The following is a 24,300-nucleotide window of genomic DNA, read 5'->3' on the forward strand; positions in this document are numbered from 1 at the left end:
ATCTCAAGTCGGTATTCATTGGCCGGATTCATCTGAAGTCGATATCTGATATTCGGTGGCATCTGAAGATGATATTCATTGGCAGGATCAATCCGAAGTCCGATATTCACTGGCTGGATTTGAAGTCTGGTGAGGCCAATTAACCTAGTTACCAGCATCGAGTTAAAGAACCCACCTGGAAAATTTTATTCTTCACCTTTTCAGAGGAAATAAATTTGAAGTAATGAGACGAAAACCAGTCTGATTGAAAGTTCTTTGGCTTACATTACATACCTTACCAAGGTTCCTCATTGAATAATGAATGTTGCAATTTTCTTGAAGTGATTGGTTCCCAAATCAGTGAAATCAAATCTCCTTCAGAATATCCTACCTGATACAGCAAATCTCCTCAGAAAATTCGAGCGATCTTGACATTTTATTCAATGTTCCTGCAGGATCTCCTTAAAAGAGGTAAATTTGAATATGGATTGATCTTAAGTCGAATATTCATTGGCCGGATTCGAAGTTGAGATTCGCTGGTGGGCCAATTAATTCGCTTCCTGGGATAAATGTTGGAAGAGCCAACAGGAGAACTTCATTTCTTCACCTTCCAGGGAAAGAATGAACTTGAAGTAATGGGAGGGAAGTAGTAGTCTGATGGAAGGTAGTCTGTCTCATATGGTATACTCTGGCAAAGTTCCTCATTGCAGAAGGTTGCAACTTTCTTAATGTGACATGGATTCTAAATCAGTGTAATCAAAGTTTCTTTCCTTCCATCTTGCCTGATTCAGCTATTCTCAGAAATGTCGAGCAATCTTAACCTTTTCTTCAATACTATTCCTTCATTCTTTGAGCCAACAAATCCAGCATTTCATAGATTTCTGTTGATCTTGACTGTGATGTGTCACCTGAAACAAACTCATGAACTTGGTGATTAACTTCAATAGAGCTGCAACCTGGTGTTCTTTTGATCCCCTTTTCCTTCAATTTCTTCCTCACCTCAGCAACATCATCCCACCTACCAGTGCAAGCATAGATGTTTGAAAGAGTAACATAATTCCCTTTGTTCTCAGGATCCATCTTTAATAAATATTCCATCGCTCTCTCACCTACGTCTACCTTTTTATGAACTTGACAGGCACTGAAGAGTGATCCCCAAATGACCGAATCAGGTTCAACAGGCATGGTTTTAACAAATTCCTCTGCCTTCTCCAGTAACCCAGCTCGTCCAAGGAGGTCAACCATACAACCGTAGTGCTCAATCCTAGGCACAAGGGAGTAATCCTTACTCATGGATTCAAAATAGCGAGTCCCTTCCTTGACAAGACCTGTGTGAGAACAAGCACATAGAACTCCAAGAAATGTGACTTCATCTGGGCTCACTCCCTCAGATACCATGTTTGAGAAGAACTCTAGGGCCTCTGTACAGCGACCATTCATGGCTAGTCCAACTATCATTGCTGTCCAAGTTATCACATCTTTCTTTCTTCCCATGTTAATAAAGACATCCAAAGCCTTCTCCATGTCGCCGCACTTTGCATACATGTCTATCAGTGCAGTACCAAGATTGTTATCAATCTCAACTCCATTTTTATTTATATAACCATGAATCCAGCTTCCCGTTTCTAGTACACCCAAATTAGCACAAGCAGTGAGGACGCTGAGAAGGGTTATCTCAGTGGGCTTAATTTTCACTAGCTGCATTTGGCGGAACAGTGTCAAGGAACGATCACAGTGGCCATACTTCAGGTAACCATCAATCATGGCTGTCCAAGAAACAACATCTTTCTCTGGAATCTGCTCAAAGATTCTCTCAGCAGAGACCAAGTCACCAACCTTGATGTAACCTGAGATCAATGAATTCCATGAAGCAGCATCCTTCATGGGCATTTCCATAAACAGCCTCTTTGCATCTTTAGTCCTTCCCAAATTTGCATAACCGGAAACCATTGAATTCCATGACACAAGGCTCTTCTCAGGGGCATGATCAAAATACTTCGTAGCTGACACTAAATCTCCATGTCTGAGATATCCTGCGATCACACTGTTCCAAGACACTACATCCTTCACAGGCATTTCGTCGAAGACTTTGGTAGCGGCTCTCATGCTGCCTTCACAGACAGAGTACATGTTCAAGAGGGTTGTAAGGACATAAGGATCCGATCCGAACCCAGTTCTTATAATACAACCGTGGACCTCCTTCCCACGTCTGAGCTCCAACTGGTCTTCACAGGCACGCAGAACAAAGGGATAGGAGAAGTTGTTAGGGAGGAGGTTTTCCCCGCGCATTCGAAAGTATAGGAGGATGGCTTCCTCGGCTAGATTGTTAATCAATGATCCTCTGATCATGGTGTTGTAGAGGAAAAGGTTAGGGTCTTGGATTCGGTAGAAAACCTCTCTTGCGTAGCCAAAGCTTCGAGAGGTAGAAGAAAGAGCAGCAAACTCGACGAGCTTGCTAACCAGATAGGGGTTTTGATCAATGGCGGTTTTGACCATATGGGCGTGGATTTGCTTCAGTTCTGTCAAGCCGCTAACCTTCTGGAGCAGAAGCAGGCATTGTGTGGCGGATCTATGATCCATTTTTTCAGAAAAGAAAGACGGGGGGGAAAGAGAAGCACATGAAGAGATCGTTTTCAAAACTCCTGGATTTTTTAAGCCTGCAGGCGCCGCGCCTGACTGATTCAAAAAAAATAACGCCGTTGCCGGGGATCGAACCCGGGTCACCCGCGTGACAGGCGGGAATACTTACCACTATACTACAACGACTTTGATGAAAACGAGAGCACTAATGATGGTAATTATAAAAGTGTACTAAACTCACCAACTCAATCAGTAAACCTAATGGCGAGTAATGGGTGCTAGAAAATAGTGAAAACGCATTTCAAACCTCCAACAAATAATGAGAATAATATTGATAATAGATTCATAGGTGTTTTCCTTGTGAGTGAAGGAAAACTTTCACTTAAATAATTGTTATTTAACCTAACGTAAGGGTGTCAACTGGTTGGGCTTAATCGATTTCAGTCAAGCCTAATCCATCCTCACTAATTTAAAGTCTCACACTGTTTCCACCTGTCTGGATAATCGAGTCTCGTATGCTAGGTGATTGACATATTTCTATTTGGTTGGTCAATAACTAGTCCATAATCTGGGCTCAACGTAATCAAGCTATATCTCATAAAAAAAAAAAAACAAAAAAAGATAATCAAGTTATAATCATGCTTTGAATAGGTTAATTGACGAATCAGACTATATATAAACTAGTTATAAGTGTATAAACAGTCGATCCCAATATTTGGTAAGTCAATTGTTGAGCCATTACCTTTCATTAGGAACATCCAATTATTTACATGATCCAAACAAAACAAAGTAGTTAAAACTGAGGAATAAACAAAAAAGAAAAAAGGTGTGAAGAGATAGGGAAAAGAGGGATGGAAAAAGAGATGAGAAATAAAAAATTGACAAACAACAAATGATAGATGACGAATAACAAGAAAAAAAAAAAAGAGAGACTTAGAAGGAGATAACAGTTGGAGCCAACGATCCACTAAAGACTAACGTATCTACAACTACATCCCCGAGCGGCAGCTAAATGGCGGCGTGAATGCAAGATGCTATCGGAATGATCAGCCGGATAGAGGCTAGGGTTGTTTCCTTCCCACCATGTGCTTCCTTGTGTGCCAGAAAAAAATAAAAATAAAAACAAAAAATGAAAGTAAGAGGAAAGAGGCTCAGTTAAATAGGGTCTGCCGCATGGATATCCTCGCCCTCCAATAGGTTCTATCCGAAGTCATACTTGGTACAAGACCTATATTATGCATATTTAGGTTCATGAAGATTTACATAACAAATCTTCTACTCAAAACATATTTCCTACACAAAATCTTAAACCCATCACCTTAAACCAAAAATGCTCAAGTCGAGTCACATTGGATTAGGGTATGCTCTGTTGTTTCTAACACTATAGGGTAATGTTTGCAATCCGTAGACAAATAGGGTGGTTGAGGTGCTTTCTAGATGTTAGTGATGATTTACACACAAAGAGAGGGTGGATGGGCTTGTTTGAACTATGGTAGAGAACATTATTGGAGACAATATTTTGAGGGTATGGCAGATGGGCTTGTCTCGTATGAAGATTCTCACGTCTATGGAATATGTGGGTGGTTTGATATAATTCAGCATACGGGCCCAGCCCAGACCAAAATTTGTGTGGGCCTGGGCCTGAATATATTGGGCTGATGAAGAAACGAATTTGTATGAAATTTGATTTGATTTTCTATTTACTTTTCAATTTTGCATTCCATTGATGTGCATTGTTCTTCCAAAATATTGGTGGAGCCCATATCCCAGATCAAGATGTCTTCATTAAAAGGAAAAACGGCACTGAAAAGATTAAAAAAACATTAAAAGCTTGGGCCACGTTTGGTATGCATTCTAAGCCGATTTTGCATTCTTAGACGATAAAAATAATTATGTTTATCACCCAAGAATGTGAAATTGACTTGGAATACATACCAAACACAGCCTTGATCTCCAACATCGCAATCCATATTCATTTAAGGGAAACTGATCCGGTGTAGATGCAATGGGAACTCCAAATGTGTTTGATGAAATCCTCATGAAACCAAGCACGTAGGCTCGTGTCATTGTGCTCATTTAATTTATTTGATCAGACGGTTGGTAGCTCATGTACAAATGAAGGGCTCACCATATTACCTTGTGATAAATATATTGAAAAATGTAGGCCATATGTATTTAGCCACTAAAACTTAAAAAGGGGGAAATGCCAATTCTTCACATGAAGGCAGAAATGACCACCCTATCCCCTTTCTGAAAACACTGCCCCGCGAATTGGAGGTGATAATTATTCAGTTATGCGTTGCTTTAACCAACTGGCTTAAATACATAGCCCAATACTTGGCCTCAAGAGACTTTTACAAGCCCAGGCCTGGTCCATTCCTGATGGTTGGGCACTTGGGCTTCAACGGAACCGGAATTGGAACCGGCCGTTTACCATTGAATCGAATTGCACCATAGAAAAAATGTTTTGGCTTTGATTTCATTGTTTTTTTTTTTTTTTTGGTTGGATTTTGATTTGCACCGAAAAACCAACAATTTTAAACCAAATAGGAACCAGAAAAACTGAACAAAAAATGCTACCTCTTACTTGAATACCAGTTTACATGTCAATAAATGATTAATTTTTTTTTGTTCAAAAAAATCAATGATTAATTTTATAAGCAAGAAATGTTGAATCATATATGAAACATATATATAAAATATCTTGGGATTATTTATGTAATATATATGTTCAAGTACAAATTGAAAATGATAGATTGGGCTGACAAGGAAAGAGAAGGGAATGAACAATTAATATGTACTTTGTAGTGGGATGGGATTTTATGGGAGGGAAAGAGAGAGGAAATAGGAGGAGAAGAGAGATAACCACAAAATGATCTTTTTTATGAATAGTATCAAAATCCTACCAATTGACTTTGAAATGCCCCATTTATTTGATGAGGAGGATAATGGAAATGTTGTGGGATTAAATTTCCAGTGTAGTGGGTTGGGGAACAGAGGTGAAAATTTTATTTTTCCCATGAATTGTAATCTAAGATAAGGGTGGGATTTTTCAAGTGTCACGTCAATAGATAAAACATTTAATCTGAGTTTTTATAAGTTCACCACCTCAGGTTAAACAAACAAGGTTGGGGTGAGATTTTGAGGTGCCATATCAATACTTTCCCACCCCAATTCTCCCATCCTACATAAGTCTCCATCAAACAAACAAGGCCAAATCTCCATCAATCAAACAAAGGCTATAGTGAATGGGGTGGGAAAATGGGATGTCACTTTACTAGATATGAATAAATGCATTTAATGAAATTGTTAGTTACCAAAAAAAAAAATAATTAAAGTTGTCTGTAATAGTTTGGGGTAAGCACAAGTTTTCAATTCCTTTTTACCTTTTTTTCACTTTTATCCTTTAAATAAATAAGACTTTGAATATTTTACAATGGAATATCAAGAATTTACTATATTTAATGAAGTATAATGCTTTACTATTTATCACATGACAATATATGGATATGTCATTATTAATTAGAGCCAGTCTCATTAATACAATATTTACTTTAAAATGAGTAGAGAAAGTGACTAAAGTTACAAAAGATATCATTTTGTATTTTTTATTCACTTCCGTCTAATGATATTTTCATAATAAGAAAGGTTGTCTAAGCTACTAGAGGAAGGTACATTAACATCCCCTCTCTATCTCTTTCTCATCCTTACATGAAATGATCTCATTGCCCTCACCTATTAATGGGAAAAAGCTAGACACGTTGGTTAGATATCCAACATGTGTCATTATCTCTCTTCTTCATTTGAAAAAAGACTCATTTGTCCTTGTATGTCGAACTTTACAATTGATGTACTTAGCTAACTTATAAAAAACTGACAGCATGCCCAACCCTCTCCTTCTATTTATTGTAGATTAAAATTTGACCATTAAAAGAGACATGAGGATCTATCTATAGGATTCACTAAAATTCATATTCCACACACACAGACAAATATAGTGAAAAAGGGGGTCTAGAAGGATCTATGAAACGCGGCCCTTACCATCACATGCCTTCGATCCTTACCCTTTTCCTTTTCTTTCCTGCCAAGGCTTTGACCCGTCAACTTTACCGCGATGTACCAAAAGGAAACAACGAGGAAACAATGGATTCTCCAATCCAATCAGAGGAATTGGCCCACCAAGATCGCGAAGTGTCCACTAACTAAACGCCACGTGCCTTAAACAGAGATTAAGAACTCTAATTAATGAACTTAAGGGCTTCACTAACTAACCATGGTAACAGTAACAGTAACGGTAACGGTAACTGTAACGGTAACAGTTCCAAGTCAAGCAGGCTTATAAGGAGGTCAGCTCCTTCGCGGAAGAAGTTCATTTGAAAACGAAGACAGTAGCCATGGAGAGTGAGTGAGTGAGTGAAGAAAGCTAAGTGTTCTAAGCGGAGCGACAGGGAAGTGCAGAGGGACGAGTAGAGGAATTCTCTGATCTTTGCGTTTAAGTAAAACTTCTGGAAAATCATCTATCTTCTTTGTTTTTTGGGTTTTTTTCGTCTTTGAATTTTCTGAAATTCTTCTGCTTTCTTTTGCTTCGAGTCTGTGATTGAATTGTGGTGTTTTTGTTTTCTTTTATGTAACGCTTGAAGCTTATGTTCTCGGCAGTTTGATCTCTTTTTTCCTTTTGTGGTTCTATATGCTTATAGCATACCTGATGCTCTGATCGAGAATTGCGTTTTCTTGAAGCAAGTCTGGAGTTTTTTTAATTGAGAAAAAGATTGAATTTCTGTTTTAATACTTTTGGATTTTGAGTTTCTGTTATAATTAATTTATTGCCTCTGTTGGATGTCTGTTATATCCATTTCTGGTTTTCGTGAGTGATGTTAAAATCAAACGAATTCTTGTTTCACCCACTCTGTCCATGACAATCCAAATGATGAATGGATGGATTTCGGTCCTCTGGTTTTCAAACTTTTAGAACTCGTTGGGAGTTCTTGATACGATCCCCATTCTTATTGGCTTATCGGTATCTTAAATGTGGTAAGTTAAGACAAATTCTTAATTTTCACCGAATTATATATAGTTGTGGTGGATGAGAATCATGAGATGGGGGCAAATACTTAGAATTACAAACAGAGTATATGTAGCTCAGTGTTAGTGGACAAACCATGTTTTTTGACTACCCTGCTACATGTGCTCACTTTGTACTTTCGATAGGTTGGGGCTGTTTTTCAGTTGAGAATTGGAAATATAACCATTGAGATTAGTTTCAATCTTGATCATCTAATCATGTTTGGTGCATTAAAATGTGGGCTTAAGTTCTCTATTGACTTCATCTTTTTTTTTTTCCCTTTCTGCTAAAGCCTTTTTCTTTTCCTTTTCACCTTTTTGTGATATCCATTTTAATTTATTGGTCAATGTTCTGACAATTTGCAACTTGTGGCATGACTAACCTCCTGCTTTGAACTGCCCAAACACAGGTTCTGGGCCTTGATTTATCTTTTTGAACTGGGTGACCATGTGTCCTTCAGCACCTGTCCCTTCGCTTGCTAAAATTGAGTTCCATTTCACTGATGAAGTGCTTGTAGACCATTTGGAAAGAATGGTCCGTGGGGCGCCTCTTCCAGACAATGTGATTACAGATGTGAACCCTTACAATGTTTTGCCCTGGAATTTGCCTGGTAAGTGTTGATGTAGATTTCTAGTTGGTCATCAGAAAAGGGAGTCAATTTTCTTCAGCATTATTTATTGATATGGCTATCAGATATTGCCTTTCATCTTCATGTATCATCTTGGTTTTATGTTACAGTGTCCAAGGCCCTATTTTACTGGTTGGAAAAGTGAATGATTTATAGATCAACATTTCTCATTAGGAACCTTCCTTTGCTGCTAATTCAGCAAGTGGGACAGTTAATTTTCAGTGTTCTTGCTTTCAAAATTTCACTCCTTATCTTCACCTGCTCTTAATTCTTCTTCATTCCTTTTCTTTCCTTTTTTCCTGCACGAGGGTTTTGGGTTGGCCTTATCTTGCCTCAGTAATTAGGGCTAAAAATATATTTGGATCTAGTACCTTGGGCATTTATTTCCAATAGTGCAAGATATCTGACATGGACTTGTATCACTCATCCTATTCTGCGTACATATGGAGATGATAAAGCTAGCCACCGCCCCCCAACCCCCCCCCAATAGACACATGTCGGCAATCTTAGCTCATTAGCCCCTTGATTTGAGTCGTGTGGAGAGCTGATTCTCTTCTTTCTTCTGTGTTGAAACAATTAGTCACGAAAGTTGCAAAACTTTGTTAACTTGGTCTTGAAAATGATAACATATGGCATATCTATTTGTGCTTAAAGGTTTACATTCTTTTGACCTTCTTTCATATGTGCATGACTGTGGCGATACTTTCGGAAAGATAATAGTAGATGCTATTACTATTTTCATGCACAAGTCAAGTGTTTATATTTTTCTTACGTGCACGACACCTAAACTCCACTCAATGGTCATTTACCCAGAATTTTTAGCCAGACAATTCCCCATACAAGTGACTGAAACACCCCTGAGTGAACAAGTTTCCTGGCTTTAAGGTGAATAGAAACACTTCCCTACTCCCATGACTGGACCTGGCAGGGCTGGCATTCCTCATAGAAAATGTGATGGCAATATTGGATAATGTGTTAAATAATTCACAGGAAAACATTTTACTTCCTCAGGAGTCGCAATGTCTTATCAATTCATCAATTAAATTTAATCACCAGATCTTTTTAGAAAATGTGAGGGCTGGCATTCCTCATAGAAAATGTGATGACAATAATAGTGCAGTTAAGCGTGGTTATCCAATTTATATTTTCTATTGAACACTGCCAATAACATGCCAGAGTTTGCTTATTTATACAGTAACTCAGCTTAGAGAATCATGTTACAGATGACATGTGGTACTTCTTCAATTCGTCGGATCCTAAAGCTACAGGTACTGGATATTGGAAAGCTACAGGGGAGGGATGCAGAATACCAAAAAATGCTACCACTACTGGTTGCAGAAATACTCTGGAATTTTACGAAGGCAGAGCTCCTTGTGGAACCAAAACTGATTGGATGATGTATGAATACAAGTTATATTGGAAGGGACTCTCTGAAAAGAATGAGGCACAGGTATTTTAAGAACCAATAAATGCCTATCTGCTCTTCAGCTTTGACAAACCTACTAGCCAACTGCTGATTGCTTGCATAATTTGCAGGATTCCAATTCACTGTGTACGGTCTTTCTCAATAGCATCCAGAGTCCAAACCATGAACAGCACCAGAACCATACTGGTGCAGATGATGCTAATGGAAATTGTATTCGTCCAATGTCAGCAATCAGGGTGAACGAATGTGGCTTGAGAAGGTCCCAGGTAAGTGAACTCCATTACTTGGTTTCTTTGCTGCCTTGTTGGAAAGGACATCTTCTGCAGCACTATATGATAAGGTGCTTTGTATATTTCTTGACTGCCTCCCACTCCCGCATCAATGTTGTACTGATTCAAAATAAATCCCTACTAGGTTCATGGAGAGAACTCAGTCCACAGTCTCTCTAGTGTGTTTGCACATGTTGTCTTGATTGAAAACATGAGCAGTGACTGTGCTTGTGAGATTCATCTATGGAATTGAAGTTAGCTGCTCATTTTGGGACCATGGCTTCTCTTGTGCATTTGGATTTTTGCATACTGATTCTTCGCATAAAATGAGTATGGGATTTAGTATGCTTTCATCTCCTATTTTAAAACATCAGACATGTTTATACCTGTGCAGGTGAACTATGGTATTGATGAGAATGGACCGGCAGCTGTGTCTGAAAGGTATCTGCCAGATCAGAGGCCTAATAATCCAGTCCAGGACCTGCATGAAAACTATGATTTCTCAATAGGAGACTTCATAGAATTAAATGATCTTGTTAATCCTGAATCTCCTTCCAGTTCTGAATCAAGTTGCTTGACCATGTCATCGGATGAATGCTTTGATTCCTTGGCCTTGTTGCGGGATATAGAGGCTGAAAATACACAGAAAACCCAGACAAATTCTACATTCTGTGTCTCTACATCTCACAGACCCAAACAGATGGTTCTCAAGTCAACATCGTCTGGTATGTCCACCAATCAGTTCTTTTTCCAGTCGTTTCTAATATCTATATCCTTGTTGCGGTTTCTCAATTGTGTTGGATAAATTCATATTATGTCTTCAAACTTAAGAAATCTTAGTTTTCTTCAGTCACAACTATTGTCTGTTAAAATATAGATACCGCCAGAAGCAAGTGTCAGGACCCATCATGGTGGGCCCTTTGCTTAGACGAATAAGCACATAATCAGACGACATGCAAGCTGAGGTGGAGATTTCCATTGGTCCTCACAATATGCACCCTTGCAGAGTTCGGGACCCACCATTAGACTTGCATTGTATACTTGTATAACTACTATCTAAATGATTATTGACCCTGACCATTGTCTAGTCCTTACCTATGTTATTGGTGGGAAATCAAACAACAAACCCTTGCTGAATACTGGCCTTGAATGGCTTGTTGGTTGCAATTGATATTAACTTTGCAGTTGGTGAAAGCCTCATCTACAACCTTATGCCTTCCAGGATCAGCAGTACAGCAACATGTTGCAGTTCAAGGCCCTCGGCTTGCCCTTGAGAACAAGATTCAAAAACATGTTGTAGTTCAAGGCCCCTATACAAAAGCAGCAAATCAAGTGGCATCATCAAGTGGTCTCCCAGCAGATTCACATGGAAAAAGAAAGGTTGTTGGTTGGATGACAAAGCTTAGGAAGAAATGTTGCTGCTTCATGCCATTTTAGCTTTTGTATGTGTGTATATATATTATATGTTTTATAAGAGTGTGATAGGTAGTTTAGGCTCCGTCTGGTTGCCAAAAAAAGGAAGGGAAAGAAAGTGAAATTGGTTTTAAAAAGAAAAAAGAAAATTAGTTATCATTGCCTAACATGATTGTATAACCTACTTAAAATTCTCACCATATTTAGTAATTATACTTTTCAAATGTAATTTTTATTTTACTTTTCAAATCCAAATGATTTAGATTCAAAGTAAGGTAAAATTTAATAACCAAAATTGGAATGATTTGATGTTAGTGACACAATCATGTTAGGTAAGGATCACAAAAGTTTCTTTTTTGAGTTTGAAAATTTTCACTTTCCTATTCTTTATTTCCGTTGCAACCAGACATTATGGACAGGATTAGTATATTTACACTTTGTAGAGGTATTGCTTCTCTGTTTTTTTTTTTTTTTCCCGACCATTACCCCTTTGTATAACTCACCATAAAAGAAGTATATAGTTTTCTGGAAATTTAACCAAGTACTTGTGCTTTTGTGTGTGAGCATATAAAACATTGAAAACAACTGGAGTTGTCATATAAAAGTGGACAAGGAGAGAAACACATGCACTTGCTGTAGTTGTTATTTACTAGGCAATTCTTGTTATATTAGAATGCTCGAAAGTTGAAAATAGCCTAATAAAGGTGTGGATGATTGGGAGTATACTCAGTTTATTAGGCTCATCACAGATAATGTCTGAACAACTTGGTAGGTTAGTACAGGTATGGATGATTGAATGTAAACTTGCAAGGAAGTTCTGCAGATAGTTGTCGAGGTAATAACAAAAAAATCATCTCTCGTTGTTGTACGAAGGTTCATCTCCAAGATCAATTGATTTTGCAGCAGTAATGATCTTAATATTCTAGTATTGAACCATTTCTGTGGCAAGGCATATGCCCTTGTGGACTTTAGTGTTGGGGCCGGGGTGAAGCTCAGTAAAAAGTGCAGACAAAGGTCTTCAGCTGCTAGTTAAATATTGAACTTGGGTGATTCTTACATTGGAATGAACTTTCACTGTTTAAACTGGAAAATTATGTTGCTAAATAGAAAATGGCATTCGAAGGTGGCCCTAACCTTTTGGTAGTTTTGAACAAAAAGGCCACTCTTACACTTGAAGCTGCACTTTCACACTTGCAGCTCAAGTTTTCTAACCATTTGCTTCAAGCAATGACCCCTTTCTACTATATTGATTTGATAACTAACTACTTGGTGGAATTGAACAATCTTACTGAACAGTTGCAATGATTTTCTCTTGAATTGTTTGAAGTGCATCTTTCATGAAACTATCAAAAAAGGAATAAGGCCAAATGTAGAATTTAGGAAGGACCTTACTTTGCTTCTTGTTCAAGGAGGCCTACAATTATTTAAAATCTTTTTAAGTCCCCCTACTTGTCTATTAATCGATGGCAAGGATTTGATCTTAAAAACTACTTTTTCTTATGATCTTATCCTTTTGATGTAGCTTTCAAATGATAATTGACCCTTGCAGAGTTATGGGACACACCTATAGATTTGGTTTTATTATACTAAATAGTAAAACTAAGTATCTAAATGATAATTGCTCCTGACCATTGGATAGTCATTCTTTTTTCTTTTTGGTGAACCTCCCTCCCTTGCTGGATACTTTCCGTGGCCCACCTGAAAAGTGGGAGGGACACTGCTGTGTTGGATGGAGGATTTGCACGAAATTCATTTTGAAATCCAAACAAATACTATCGACAAATTAGATTGTGAATTCAATGGATTCATTTGACTTAAGGATTCGAGGGTGGCCCAATGATTTTTAGAATCTCTGATGTATAATGTTATATATCTAAATCTAAGATAAATGATAATTCTAAGAATTATCATTTATCTTAGAATTTGACTTAAGAATTTTTTATAGAATAAAAAAAAAATTCTAAGATAAATGATAATTCTTTTCTCCTTTTTTCTACATTTAGTTGGGGAAAAATAAAGTTGTTAGGTTCAGTGGTGCCTAAGCCCAGACACAGGAAGGACGAAATGAGCATTACCATTTAGGACTCAGGCTGCCCTCCGCCTCATAATTGGTCCCCCCCCACCTCTCGGTTTCCTTAAACTGAATTGTGATGCCTTCTTTATCCCCTCCTCCTCCTTAGGGGGGTATAGGTATCATTTTGCGCAATCACATGGGAAATCCAATTCTGGCCTTCTCAGAACCTGGCATCGTCTCCTCTGTGTTGATGGGGGAAGCTATGGCCTTGCGCGCCGGGTTGTTAACCATCTTAGAAGCAAATTTGGGCAATGTGATTATCGAGTCGGACTACTCCCAGCTGATTTCTCTGCTGCTCAACAGGACAGACTCTCATACCCCTTATTTGGTTGCAAGCATAGTGGATGACATCGCGGTTTTGAAATCCAGCTTAGAGGGATGCTCTCTCTCTTGTATTTCTAGAGAAGCGAATAGTATCGCTGATTCTCTAGCTAGGAAAACCCTGTCTATGGCAAGTAGGACAGATTGGCCTATTTCCTCTCCTTGGCTTCATGATTTATGTAATTTGGATGCCTTGAGCTCCCCTTGCCTTCTTTTGCAATAAATTCACTCTTTACCAAAAAAAAAAAAAAAATAGTGGCTGAGCTTCTATTGTCTTTTATAATGCAAAGTTCAATCGATTATTCAAATTATAAACAGCCTTCTCAGGGGTTATGTTAATCAGATTAATTGGACTTGAATGAACTAATCAAGTCATAAACAATTGATCCGATTGGTACAAGTAGGGCCTATCAATGTTGAATTTAGATTCTCTTCAATGACATTTAACCATTAAAGTCAATCTCCCACCATCCATGGGGTGTGGACCCCCACATCCCAGAGGTGGTCCCCTTACAAGGATTAAATCTTGGTATCAGGTTCAGGATTGGTATCAATCCCGATTGACACTGACATGAATCGGTCGATATGGGCCGTATCAGACGATTTGCTCTCTTTTATGACCAAAAAAAGAAAAAAAATTCAAATTTTGAACCATTTTGCCCTCAGTATGGACCGATATACCGCACCAGTATCGGTATCATATCAGTATTAGGTACCAGCGATTCCTTTTCATCTAGCCCCTGGTGTCGGAGCATCAATGAACACAGTTATAAAAGGTCGAGAGAGTACCGCGGATGCACGTTCACTGCTAGATTTATTCTCAGATGTCTTGCCATGTCGAGCCAAGAGTAGCATCCCAGATTACTTTCCATTTAATCTGGTATGTGTTGTCTTCGGCACTATTTGGTGTTCTGCTTTTCTTTCAAATGCAAAATGTCTGTCCCTATTGATGCTTCCACGAGCGCTCCCATTAGCTTCCGTACACATGGAGGGGACACACTCTCTCGCAAGAAACACTTCCCCTAAAAATTTACTTTACTTTTGGTTCAAATCCCTTGGATTCGAAAAGTAATTTAATAACCACATTGAAAAATAGAACCATTAACTAAATATGATCGATAAGAAATTTAGAAATTTATGTTATACAATCAATGTAAGATAATGATTAGTATAAAAATTTATTTTTCTTTTTAAAACTTAATTTTACAAAAAAAATTTCTCCATTTACAACGAAACTGAGCCTTTATGTTGGGGGGAGTTTGTTAAGTGGTTAAGTAAGCTTTGCAATGGGGAATTTGCTTTTCTCCAAACCTGGCTAGATCAAAAACCTAGAATCAAATTGTGTAAAAGTTAAAAATTGATCTGCATTCTTCACTGAAACTAGTTTTTGAGTTGACCTGTGACTATATTGTGCTGAATTGAGTTGTTTGCTTTAGAGTATAAACTATGTGTGTACTGTAATTTTCATACCACAGTTCAAGTAAAATTGATGGAAGACGTACCAAAAAAGGTTGAGCTTCCTTCCATAATCATAATCCAAAAAAATATCACTCCCCTGACACAGTTTATCTCTCACATTATTACACATGTATATTTGGCAGTCAATGGGAGCGCGCACATAAAGGCATTAGGCAGACAATCGTTACTTTCTTTCATGGGCGGCAGTATAGTCATTTTTGCCCTCTCTGTTTGGACATAGATAGGTGTGCACGTGCGACACCCAGTGAAAACATACCTAGAAGCATCAAATAGGTGGTCACCGACTTGCTTAAATATGGTCCGCTTCACACCACAATGCCTCTTCCAAGAGTCATATGCGCCATATTACATAGAAGTTGATTTGGTGAGCACTATATTTGTGGTGCATGGCTTAATGAATGCTGCCCATCATGGGGACTTCATGGGATTCTTAAGACAAAAGATGTATGAGCTTGGTTGAAGCTCCCTATTTGTATGTGGAGAACCCTCTCTCTCTCTCTCTCTCTCTCTAAAATGTGACATGGATGTGGTCTCTTTCTCTCTCTGAAGCTCCCTAATCTTAGAGACTTTGACTTTATTTTTGAGGATTGCCAAGTTATCTTTATGTGGAGAACTCTCTCTCTCGTTTATCAAAAAAGAGAACTCTCTCTCTCTCTCTCTCTTAAATGTGACATGGATGTGGTCTTCTTGTTGGCAATGCGTGCTTGTTTGACTGTTTGTAGTGAGAAATGCATAGCAAGAAAGGGTAATGAAGGTCACATGTACCATATAAACACAAAAGTGGAAGTTGAGAAAATGGTTCACAGATGGAGAAGGGAGGGGAGTTGGATTTTTCCTGATGGACCCAACGTTTTAAAAATTGGAACCCGGTAATCGAATCGGTGAATTGGCTGACATCGATCTCGATTTTTATCGATTCTAAATTTTGCTTCCTGGATTGGAATCGGATCAATCGGTTCTTAAATCATTTTCTGTATAAATCATCTTGAATTGAAACGATTCATGAGCCGATTCTCAATTTCTAAACCGATTTGATTTTTACCATAAAATAGCTTAAATTCCTAATTCTTGAATCAATTCAGTTCCATTTCAGACCGAAATCCTTTCTAACGGATTCCTTTCCTGATTCCAAGTTTTAAAACCTTGAGTGGACCGCAAATAGTTAGGCTATGACATTGTTGTTGTTGGTACTTGGTTTTTTTTTTATATCAAAGATGGGCAGCGTCAGCTACCCAAACAATTTATTAATGAAACAAATAAGAAGAAAGTCTGCGGAAGATCGCAGGATTAGCAATACTATCAGGTGGTGAAAACCACCAAACTTTAGACAATCCAAAACGAGAGGCACTCGTAGCCAACAAGTGGGCTTCCCTGTTGAGGGAACGGGGAACAAAAGTATACAACACTAAACGAAACTGAGATCTCAGCCACAACCGCTGCAGCCCAGTCTAAAGACCCAGAACCTGAATTCAAAGCTTTAACCAGAGACAAACAGTCCGAGAACACTAATAACCAAAATGCCAGTTTCCAAAAGTTTCAAGAAACTATCTGGCACACCAACACAAAAAAAAAAAAAAAAAAAGGAAAGTAGTTCTCTGTCCGGAAGTGTGGTCTATGCCAGCACTCTCATGTGTCTATCTCTCTCCTCCTCAAAACAAGGAGGCAGAGATATCTTTTCACATGAGAGGAGAGAGATAGACTCATGGGAGTGCTGGCATAGGCCACACTCCCAGACAGAGAACTTTTTCCCAAAAAGATATTAGCGGGAGAACTCATTTTCATCTATAAATAGGCAAAGCCCTCAACCGTCGAGAACCCGGAAGCCGGAACGCAGTATTTATAGTTCCCTTCAAAATTTCTCTCTCTCTCTCTCTTAAATGTGACATGGATGTGGTCTTCTTGTTGGCAATGCGTGCTTCTTTGACTGTTTGTAGTGAGAAATGCATGGCAAGGAAGGGTGATGAAGGTCACATGTACCATATAAACACAAAAGTGGAAGTTGAGAAAATGGTTCACAGATGGAGAAGGGGGGGGGGGGGAGTTGGATTTTTCCAGATGGACCCAACGTTTTAAAAATCGGAAATCGGTAATCAAATCAGTGAATTGGCTGACATCGATCCCAATTTTTATCGATTCTAATTGTTGCTTCCTGAATCAGAATTGGATCGATTGATTCTTAATCATTTTCTTTATAAATCATTTGAATTGGAAGAATTCATAAGCTGATTCCCGATTCTTAAACCGATTTGATTTTCACCGTCAAATAGGTTAGATTCCTGATTTTTTAACCAGTTCAGTTTGATTTCGGCCGATTTTTTATTCCAAGTTTTAAAACCTTGGGTGGACCCTATATAGTTAAGAGGGAAGTTTCACAGACGGCCGTATCCCTCCTCACAAAGAATTAAAAAAATCTAATTTATTAATACTTCTAACCCATTAATAAATACTTGAAACTTCCACTCTCTCACAGAGCCGTGTGTATGAGAACTTTCGGAATTAAGCGGGAGAACTCATTCTCGTCTATAAATAGGCCAACAAAGCCCTCAACCGTCGAGAACCCGGAAGCCGGGAACACAGCATTTATAGTTCCCTTCAAAATTTCTCTCTCTGTCTCTCTCTCTCTCTGCCCGTCCCTTCCTCCTTCCATTAAAGTGGAAACTGAGGTTCCAGATTGAATCTGTATAATTCTTGTAGATTCTATTCAGGGTCTGAATAGAGTGCATCGATGGGAGGACAATTCAGCAATAGGAGAGGGGAGACTCTGCCTGTCTTTCAGCGCGGTTCCAATTTGCAGTACTCAGTCGAGATGAGCTCAAATGAAGCAGCAACAGCATTCAGCCTCGACGACCCAAATTTGCAGTCTTTCGATTCCACCCTGCAAGTAAGCACGAACCCACCCTGTCATAATCACAATTGGCTCTGGGATCGAGCTTCGAGCGCTCTCATTTGACTCACTAAAAGAAGTTACTGGAAGCTTCCTTGAGATGAACCAGGAAGTTGTCCAAGGCATCTTACATTGTAAGAAAGGTAAATGGAAAAACAAGCAACTCTTCGAGCTTGTGAAGGATTACTTCGAGAGTAGTCAGCAAACTTTGGATTCCTGTACGGCCTTGGATGAATGCCTAATGAAATCCCGTGACAGGCAGTTGATCCTTCATGTTCAATTGCAAAAATTTGAGGAGGAGGAGAGAGAGGGGTAGATGACAAAAAGCATTGGGCGACACTGGAGGAGGAACTGAAGAATTTTAAGGCTGCTGGGAACCCATTCACGGAGGAGTTCTCCCAAAACTTCCTAACGGTTCACAACCATCAGGTGTTGATGTTAGAGAAGCTGCAACTTCGAAAGAACAAACTCTATAAGAAGCTTGAATCTGTGGAGACATGGAGGAAGGTTTCAAGCATTATATTTGCTGCAACTTTTGCTGCCATAATTATTTGCTCGGTGGTGGCAGGTGCCATGGCAGCGCCTCATGTTGTTGCTGCAGTGGCAGCTGCTACTTCAATCCCTGTAGGATCAATTGGTACTTGGTTTAATTCTCTTTGGAAGGGCTATGAGAATACTCTGAAAGAACAGAAGAAATTGATTGACTCAATGTACGCTGCCACTTATAATGCAATCAAGGACTTGGAGGGTATTTGGGTTCCGGTTAACCTCTTGTCAATAGAGATCCAAACTCTAATGCAAAATGCTGATTTTGCCTTTAGGGAAGGAGGGGCAGTGAAGGTTGTAGTGGAGGAGATCAAGAAGAAGTTGGGGTTTTTTATGAAAGACATAAAAGATTTGACTGAACAAGCTGACAGATGCAGCCAGAATATTCGAAAGGCGAGGACAGTTGTTCTGCAGAGGGTAAGTAAACATCCCAAGAACTGAAGAAACCTCTTGGTATGCACTGTTGAGTGATGACTGATGTTTGTTCAGTAACCTTATGTAATTTTCAGAATTGATACTTTCAGTTCTTAGTTTGGATTTGTTTGAAATGCTGGGCCTTTTTTTTTTTCCTTCAATATCTTTGTTATAATAATAATAGAATGTAATTTAAGTACCACATGAATGCAGTTCACTAGTAGTAAATTTGTTGGTGTGATACTTCAGAATGTGATGGTTCCCTCTACTTGTAACAAATATTTGATTTCTGCCCTGCTCTGCTCTCTCTGTTTCTCTCTTCAAATACTCTCTATTTTGAAGAATTCAACCTTTATGATTACTATCTTCATGACACCTAGATTGCAGCAGACAACCATTCCTCACACAAGTGTTACTTTCATTATAATGCAACTTTTAATGTGTACAAATGATATAAATCAACATAACCAAAAAATCTATTTATCAAGAACCATAACCAAGGATTCTAAGCAGTGTACAGTTAGCCTCCAAAATTGAATCTATAAACAAGACCTACCCTATATAGTTTAAGCGGATTAGGGTTTTATTTTTCTCAAAAGGGCTCTTATGGTGATCAGACACTACTGGTCCTCCTCCTCTCTCTCTCTCTCTCTCCACAAAACCATTTGCTTACTTAGTCCTTGTGATGGGATCATGAGGCATCCTCCTTACGTCTTATCCTCGATATGGTTTGTCTGATTAAGGCTCTCTAGTTATAGAAATGAGAAAATTTTGGATAATGTAGTTTATTTTCAAGTGAATATATATATAAGTCAGCATTTAAAAGTTCTCCATGAAGTTTAACTGATTCATAGATTTTTCCTTCAGATCTGAGGGGTGAGTCCGCCTTTATTGAAATATCTTAATGTCAGTTGAAAGGACTGAACCAGAAATGGATTGGATTTATAGGAACCTAAGGGTAAAGCCAATATGTGATAGGATGAGGGAAAGTTGATTGAGATGATTTCAGTCCTGTGCATCGAAGACCAGTGACTACACTGGTGAAAAAGAGTGATATGATTCTAGTTGAAGGTGTTAGAAGGGCTGGGATTCACTAAGGTTGAAGTAGTGAGTAGAAGCTTCAGTGCTCATGTCTTAATAGAAAATATAGCCCCTGCAAGATTGGAATAGAGAACAGGTTTTGTGTATCAAACCCTAAGATGTTTGCAAATGGCTTGGTGGAGAATGTCCAAAATATTGAGTAATTGGGTTTCTTCACATTCCATTTATGGTTAATTTTACTGCTAGTTTGAGAATTTCCAGTAATAATAGAATGAGTAGTGTGACCCTCTGGATTGTGGAAATATTTTGTTTTGTGAAAATTTTATTAATATTTGAATACATATTTTTTTTTCAAGGAAAATAATCTTTTGAAGTCATGTAAAGGGTTGTTACACTCTGAAAAGTTCTTATTTTGACTATGCTATATATGCTCACATAGAACTTTCACTAGGTTGGGGCTATTTAGTTTCGATCTTGATCATCTGATCATGTTTGGTGCATGAATTTGGGTTTAAATTTTTCCCTGTTGTATTCATCTCATTTTTTTTAAAATTTGCCCTGGAATTTGGGTGGTAAGTATTGATGTGGATCCCTGGTTGGACTTTATCAGAAAGGCAGTCATCTATGATGGTTTTTGGATTAAATCCTTTAACATTATTTATTCATTTGGACATTTCCTTTCTTTATATATCAGCTTGACTATATATTTCAGTGTTCAAGGCTATATTTTACTGGTTGGAAAAGCTGGTGATCTACAGGTCAACAATTGTCATTAGGAACCTTCCTTTGGTGCAAATTCAGCTAAAGGAGGGTACAGTTAGTTTTCAGTATTCTTACTTTCTGTATGTCACACCTTGTCTTCACCTGATCTTAATTCTTCTTCAAAAGCAGGCATCAATTAAATTTGAGCACTTTACCTTTTAGATTTAGTTCAGGCAGTTCCAGGGTCCTGGTTTTCGACAAAAATAGTGCAGCTAATTACGGTTACCCAACTTATATTTTCTATTGAATACAACCAAATACTGTTATGTGTGTCTCAAATTTTTGTACCCTTTTCAAAGATTGACACGCTCAGACATTTTTTTTTGGTAAAGGGTTTGATAGGATTTTTTTTTGAGGTCTGTAATGGTAGTGGAGGGCTTGGGCCGATAGGAGGGGTATTACCTTATTTTTCGTATCTTATTGTGTAAGCAAGGGTGAAGTCGATTTGGGGTTTTTTGTGTTAGGGTTTTGAGAAGGGAGCTAGCAGCACCGTTTTGGGTGTTCTTGAGAGATCTCCACATTGTAATTTTCTTCCATTACATTGTGAAACATCTTCAGCTTCACTGTGGACGTAGCACATTGCTTTGGTGTATGAACCACATAAAATCTGTGTAGTGTCATCTATCTTCGCTCTGTTTTGTTTGTTCATGTTTGCTTTAACAAATGCCAATAATATTCCTGAGCTTGCTTAATTATATGGTAATTCAGCTAATGACAAACATGTTGCAGATAAAATTTGGTACTTCTTTAATTGGGAGGACCCTAAAGCTACAGGCACTGGTTATTGGAAAGCTACAGGGGAGGGACATAAAATACCAAAAAATTGCTACCACTACTGGATGCAGAACCACCCTGGAATTTAACAAAGGCAGAGCTCCCTATGGAACTAATACTGATTGGATGAAGTATGCGTACATACAAGTAATATCTGAAGGGACGCTCTGAAAAGAATGAGGCACAGGTACTTCAACAACCAATAAATGGCGATCTGCTTTTAAGCTTAAACAACTCTAACTTCGATTTGGATTCTCTACTGTCGAGCTGTCCGGCAGGACCCTACTGCCAAAACACAGCAATGCGGTAAATGACCGCCTTACCAACTGCTGATTGCTTGCATAATTTGCAGGGTTCCAGTTCATTGTGAAGAGTCTTTTCTCGTTTCTCAATAGCATCCAATATCCAAACTTGAAGACTTCCAGAGACTTCACCCGCATGTTAGAAATTTTTGTTTCCCCTAGTGGTACAGAAAAATAAACATAGAATAGATAAGAATGGAAAGTACTGCAAAAGGTTATTAAACTCTGACTTTGATTCTGATAAGATCCAGTCGATACTGATTCGGTCAGAATCAGTTGGAATCGGTTGGGTTAAATCGACAAATTCAATTCCGATTCGTGAAACCTTGCTCTTGCTCGTACACGTGACTTCTACATTCCCGGTTTTGTCCCCTGTTATAAATACAAAAGACTACATTAGTCCATTACACCTGATGGTGGCATGAAAAATCTTATACCTTAATTTTTGGTAACCGTACACAGGTTCTAAGTGGAAAGGCCAATTGTAGAATTTATTACAAATCTCAGTTGATCTTATTATCATTTGCTTGTTGGTTAAGCAATCCTCAAAACAACTTAAAAAGTTAAATCTCCTTCAGCCACTATTTGTCTATTAATCGATGGTTAGAATTTGATCTTAAAAATTAAATTTTCTTGTGATCTTATCCTTTGCCATGCCACATGAGGTTTCAACTTTATAAGAATTTTGGGATCCACCTTTAAATTTGGTTGTATTATTATACTTTCTTTTTTTTTTGGTAAAGAGTTGTATTATTATACAAAAGTATACAAATGGTATTCCCTTTGTTATTGGTGAAATTGCAATTTGCAAACAACAAAGCTTCCCTTGTTGGATGCTGGCCGTGGCCCATCTGATACGCGGGACGGAAATGTGTTTAGGATTTGGAGAAAGACACCTGCTTTTCAGCCCCCGGGCCTTGAGTGTCATATCCCAAGAAAACGGTTTAGTATCGGTCCGCCTAGGAGATCGGTGAGGTGTCCCCACTAAGAGATGGCTTAGTATTAGAGGGATTGAGAGATTTGTGAGGAGTGCAAACTTAGTCCCACATTGGTTAGGGAGGGTGACCTCTTAGCTACTTGGTATGACGTGATTTAAAACTGTGAAGCCCATGAGCCAAAGCGGATAATTTCATGCTAAGAGAGGGGCTGAGTCATTACTGTAGTATAAAAAAACGAGCCTTAGTAATAACTGACATTAATGCATTAATATTCATCGACAATGATAGGTATAGATACCCCTCGAAGAGAGATGGTGGAATTAAGATATATAATCACTCAAATTGAAATTAAAGAAATGAAATACATACATACATACATACCCACGAAACATGCACCCATATTTGTGGCTGTGCTACCTAGATCCTTTACCAATGGCTGAGTTCTCATATCAATTATCAACCTTTAAAAAAAAATAGAGTTTTTTTTCATAACATAAATCATATTGTTAAGAAACACAAATAAAGATAAAATAATACAGAAGAGAACTGAAAGAAACTCCAAGGGAGAAAGAAACAAAACGGAGATGAAATGCGATCGAAGGACACCTTACACATGGAAGCAACCAAGACCGCAACATCCCAATAATGTGGATTGTTTCAGTTCAAGAGGAGAGACACTTACACAGCCCATTAATTCTCTCAATAGAAATCTTAATTTTCTTTTCTTCTCTTTCTTGTCTGCATGGAAAGCGGTGCTCCATACCATTGTGTTGGGTTCCATGGGGTAGGCAGAAAAATAGCCTCACATCGGATATTAGTGGGGATGTGGGTGGGGAACTAGGTACTTGGACACCTTCTCTTTAATGACTAGTTTTGAGGATGAGTTCTATCCAAATCCCTAACCAGATTGTGGTAGGGTCAGGGTGTGGCAGGATAGCTCTTGAGTGGAAGGGGGGATTGTTGAGGTTCCAGGCGAAAAAATAGACTCACATTGGATATAGATCGTCAAAGCATGGGACTAAAGCCCCCTAGCCATCATAATCAATCCCACATACTGTAAAACCTTCCCTAACAAACCAAAATCCTATTCCTGCATCAGAGATATCGACCGCCTGAACCAACTGGTCTTCTGGGATAGTCTACTGGTACTAACGCCAATGGAAAAAAAAAAACAGAACTTAACCAATGTTTCACACTAACATAATCTAATGTCAATTTTATGAACATCTATATTAACTGAGTACCCATTCCGGCCAAGGGTAGAAAGTTCAACCTCATTAAGTTTCTGCATGTGTCTTTGCAGATAAGAAAACCTGATCAAGAGTCTTGTAAACTGGGTTAGGATAAAAAATGATAGATTGGGTCCTAAATCATCCGAGTCAAATAAGACTCGATATTTTTACCGAGT

The 24,300-nt window shown here is 38.4% G+C and overlaps 2 protein-coding genes, 1 long non-coding RNA gene, 1 other non-coding gene and 1 pseudogene across 4 annotated transcripts; 2 read left to right on the top strand and 3 right to left on the bottom strand.

The window, feature by feature from the left end:
• Positions 1 to 813: 813 nt before the first annotated feature.
• Positions 814 to 2,559, bottom strand: LOC122661853 (pentatricopeptide repeat-containing protein At1g08070, chloroplastic-like). Its single transcript, XM_043857361.1, has one exon. It carries the CDS (start codon positions 2,557 to 2,559, stop codon positions 814 to 816), a length of 1,746 nt encoding a protein of 581 aa, XP_043713296.1.
• Positions 2,560 to 2,673: 114 nt separating this feature from the next.
• TRNAD-GUC lies at positions 2,674 to 2,745 on the bottom strand. The gene has a single exon. It is a non-coding gene; the product is annotated as a tRNA-Asp (tRNA).
• Positions 2,746 to 6,929: 4,184 nt separating this feature from the next.
• Positions 6,930 to 11,559, top strand: LOC122660769 (NAC domain containing protein 50-like). The gene is made up of 6 exons (XM_043856004.1): positions 6,930 to 7,055; positions 8,031 to 8,231; positions 9,473 to 9,699; positions 9,786 to 9,941; positions 10,339 to 10,669; positions 11,167 to 11,559. Exons 2-6 carry the CDS (start codon positions 8,069 to 8,071, stop codon positions 11,379 to 11,381), a joined length of 1,092 nt encoding a protein of 363 aa, XP_043711939.1. The 5' UTR covers positions 6,930 to 7,055; positions 8,031 to 8,068; the 3' UTR covers positions 11,382 to 11,559.
• On the bottom strand, positions 8,810 to 9,029 carry LOC122660773. The gene is made up of 2 exons (XR_006332784.1): positions 8,921 to 9,029; positions 8,810 to 8,887 (listed from the first exon to the last, which is right to left on the bottom strand). It is a non-coding gene; the product is annotated as an uncharacterized LOC122660773 (long non-coding RNA).
• Positions 11,560 to 17,888: 6,329 nt separating the features above from the next.
• LOC122660764 lies at positions 17,889 to 19,200 on the top strand (annotated as a pseudogene).
• The last annotated feature ends 5,100 nt before the right edge of the window (positions 19,201 to 24,300 follow it).

This window comes from Telopea speciosissima, chromosome 5, assembly GCF_018873765.1.
Source record: "Telopea speciosissima isolate NSW1024214 ecotype Mountain lineage chromosome 5, Tspe_v1, whole genome shotgun sequence".
Classification (NCBI taxonomy): domain Eukaryota; kingdom Viridiplantae; phylum Streptophyta; class Magnoliopsida; order Proteales; family Proteaceae; genus Telopea; species Telopea speciosissima.

Coding starts and splice junctions, on each gene's coding strand:
- LOC122660769 (XM_043856004.1), top strand. CDS start 8,069: ATGTGTCCTTCAGCACCTGTCCCTTCGCTTGCTAAAATTGAGTTCCAT. Junction 8,232..9,472: donor TTTGCCCTGGAATTTGCCTG/GTAAGTGTTGAT, acceptor ATCATGTTACAG/ATGACATGTGGTACTTCTTC. Junction 10,670..11,166: donor TCTCAAGTCAACATCGTCTG/GTATGTCCACCA, acceptor TATGCCTTCCAG/GATCAGCAGTACAGCAACAT.
- LOC122661853 (XM_043857361.1), bottom strand. CDS start 2,559: ATGGATCATAGATCCGCCACACAATGCCTGCTTCTGCTCCAGAAGGTT.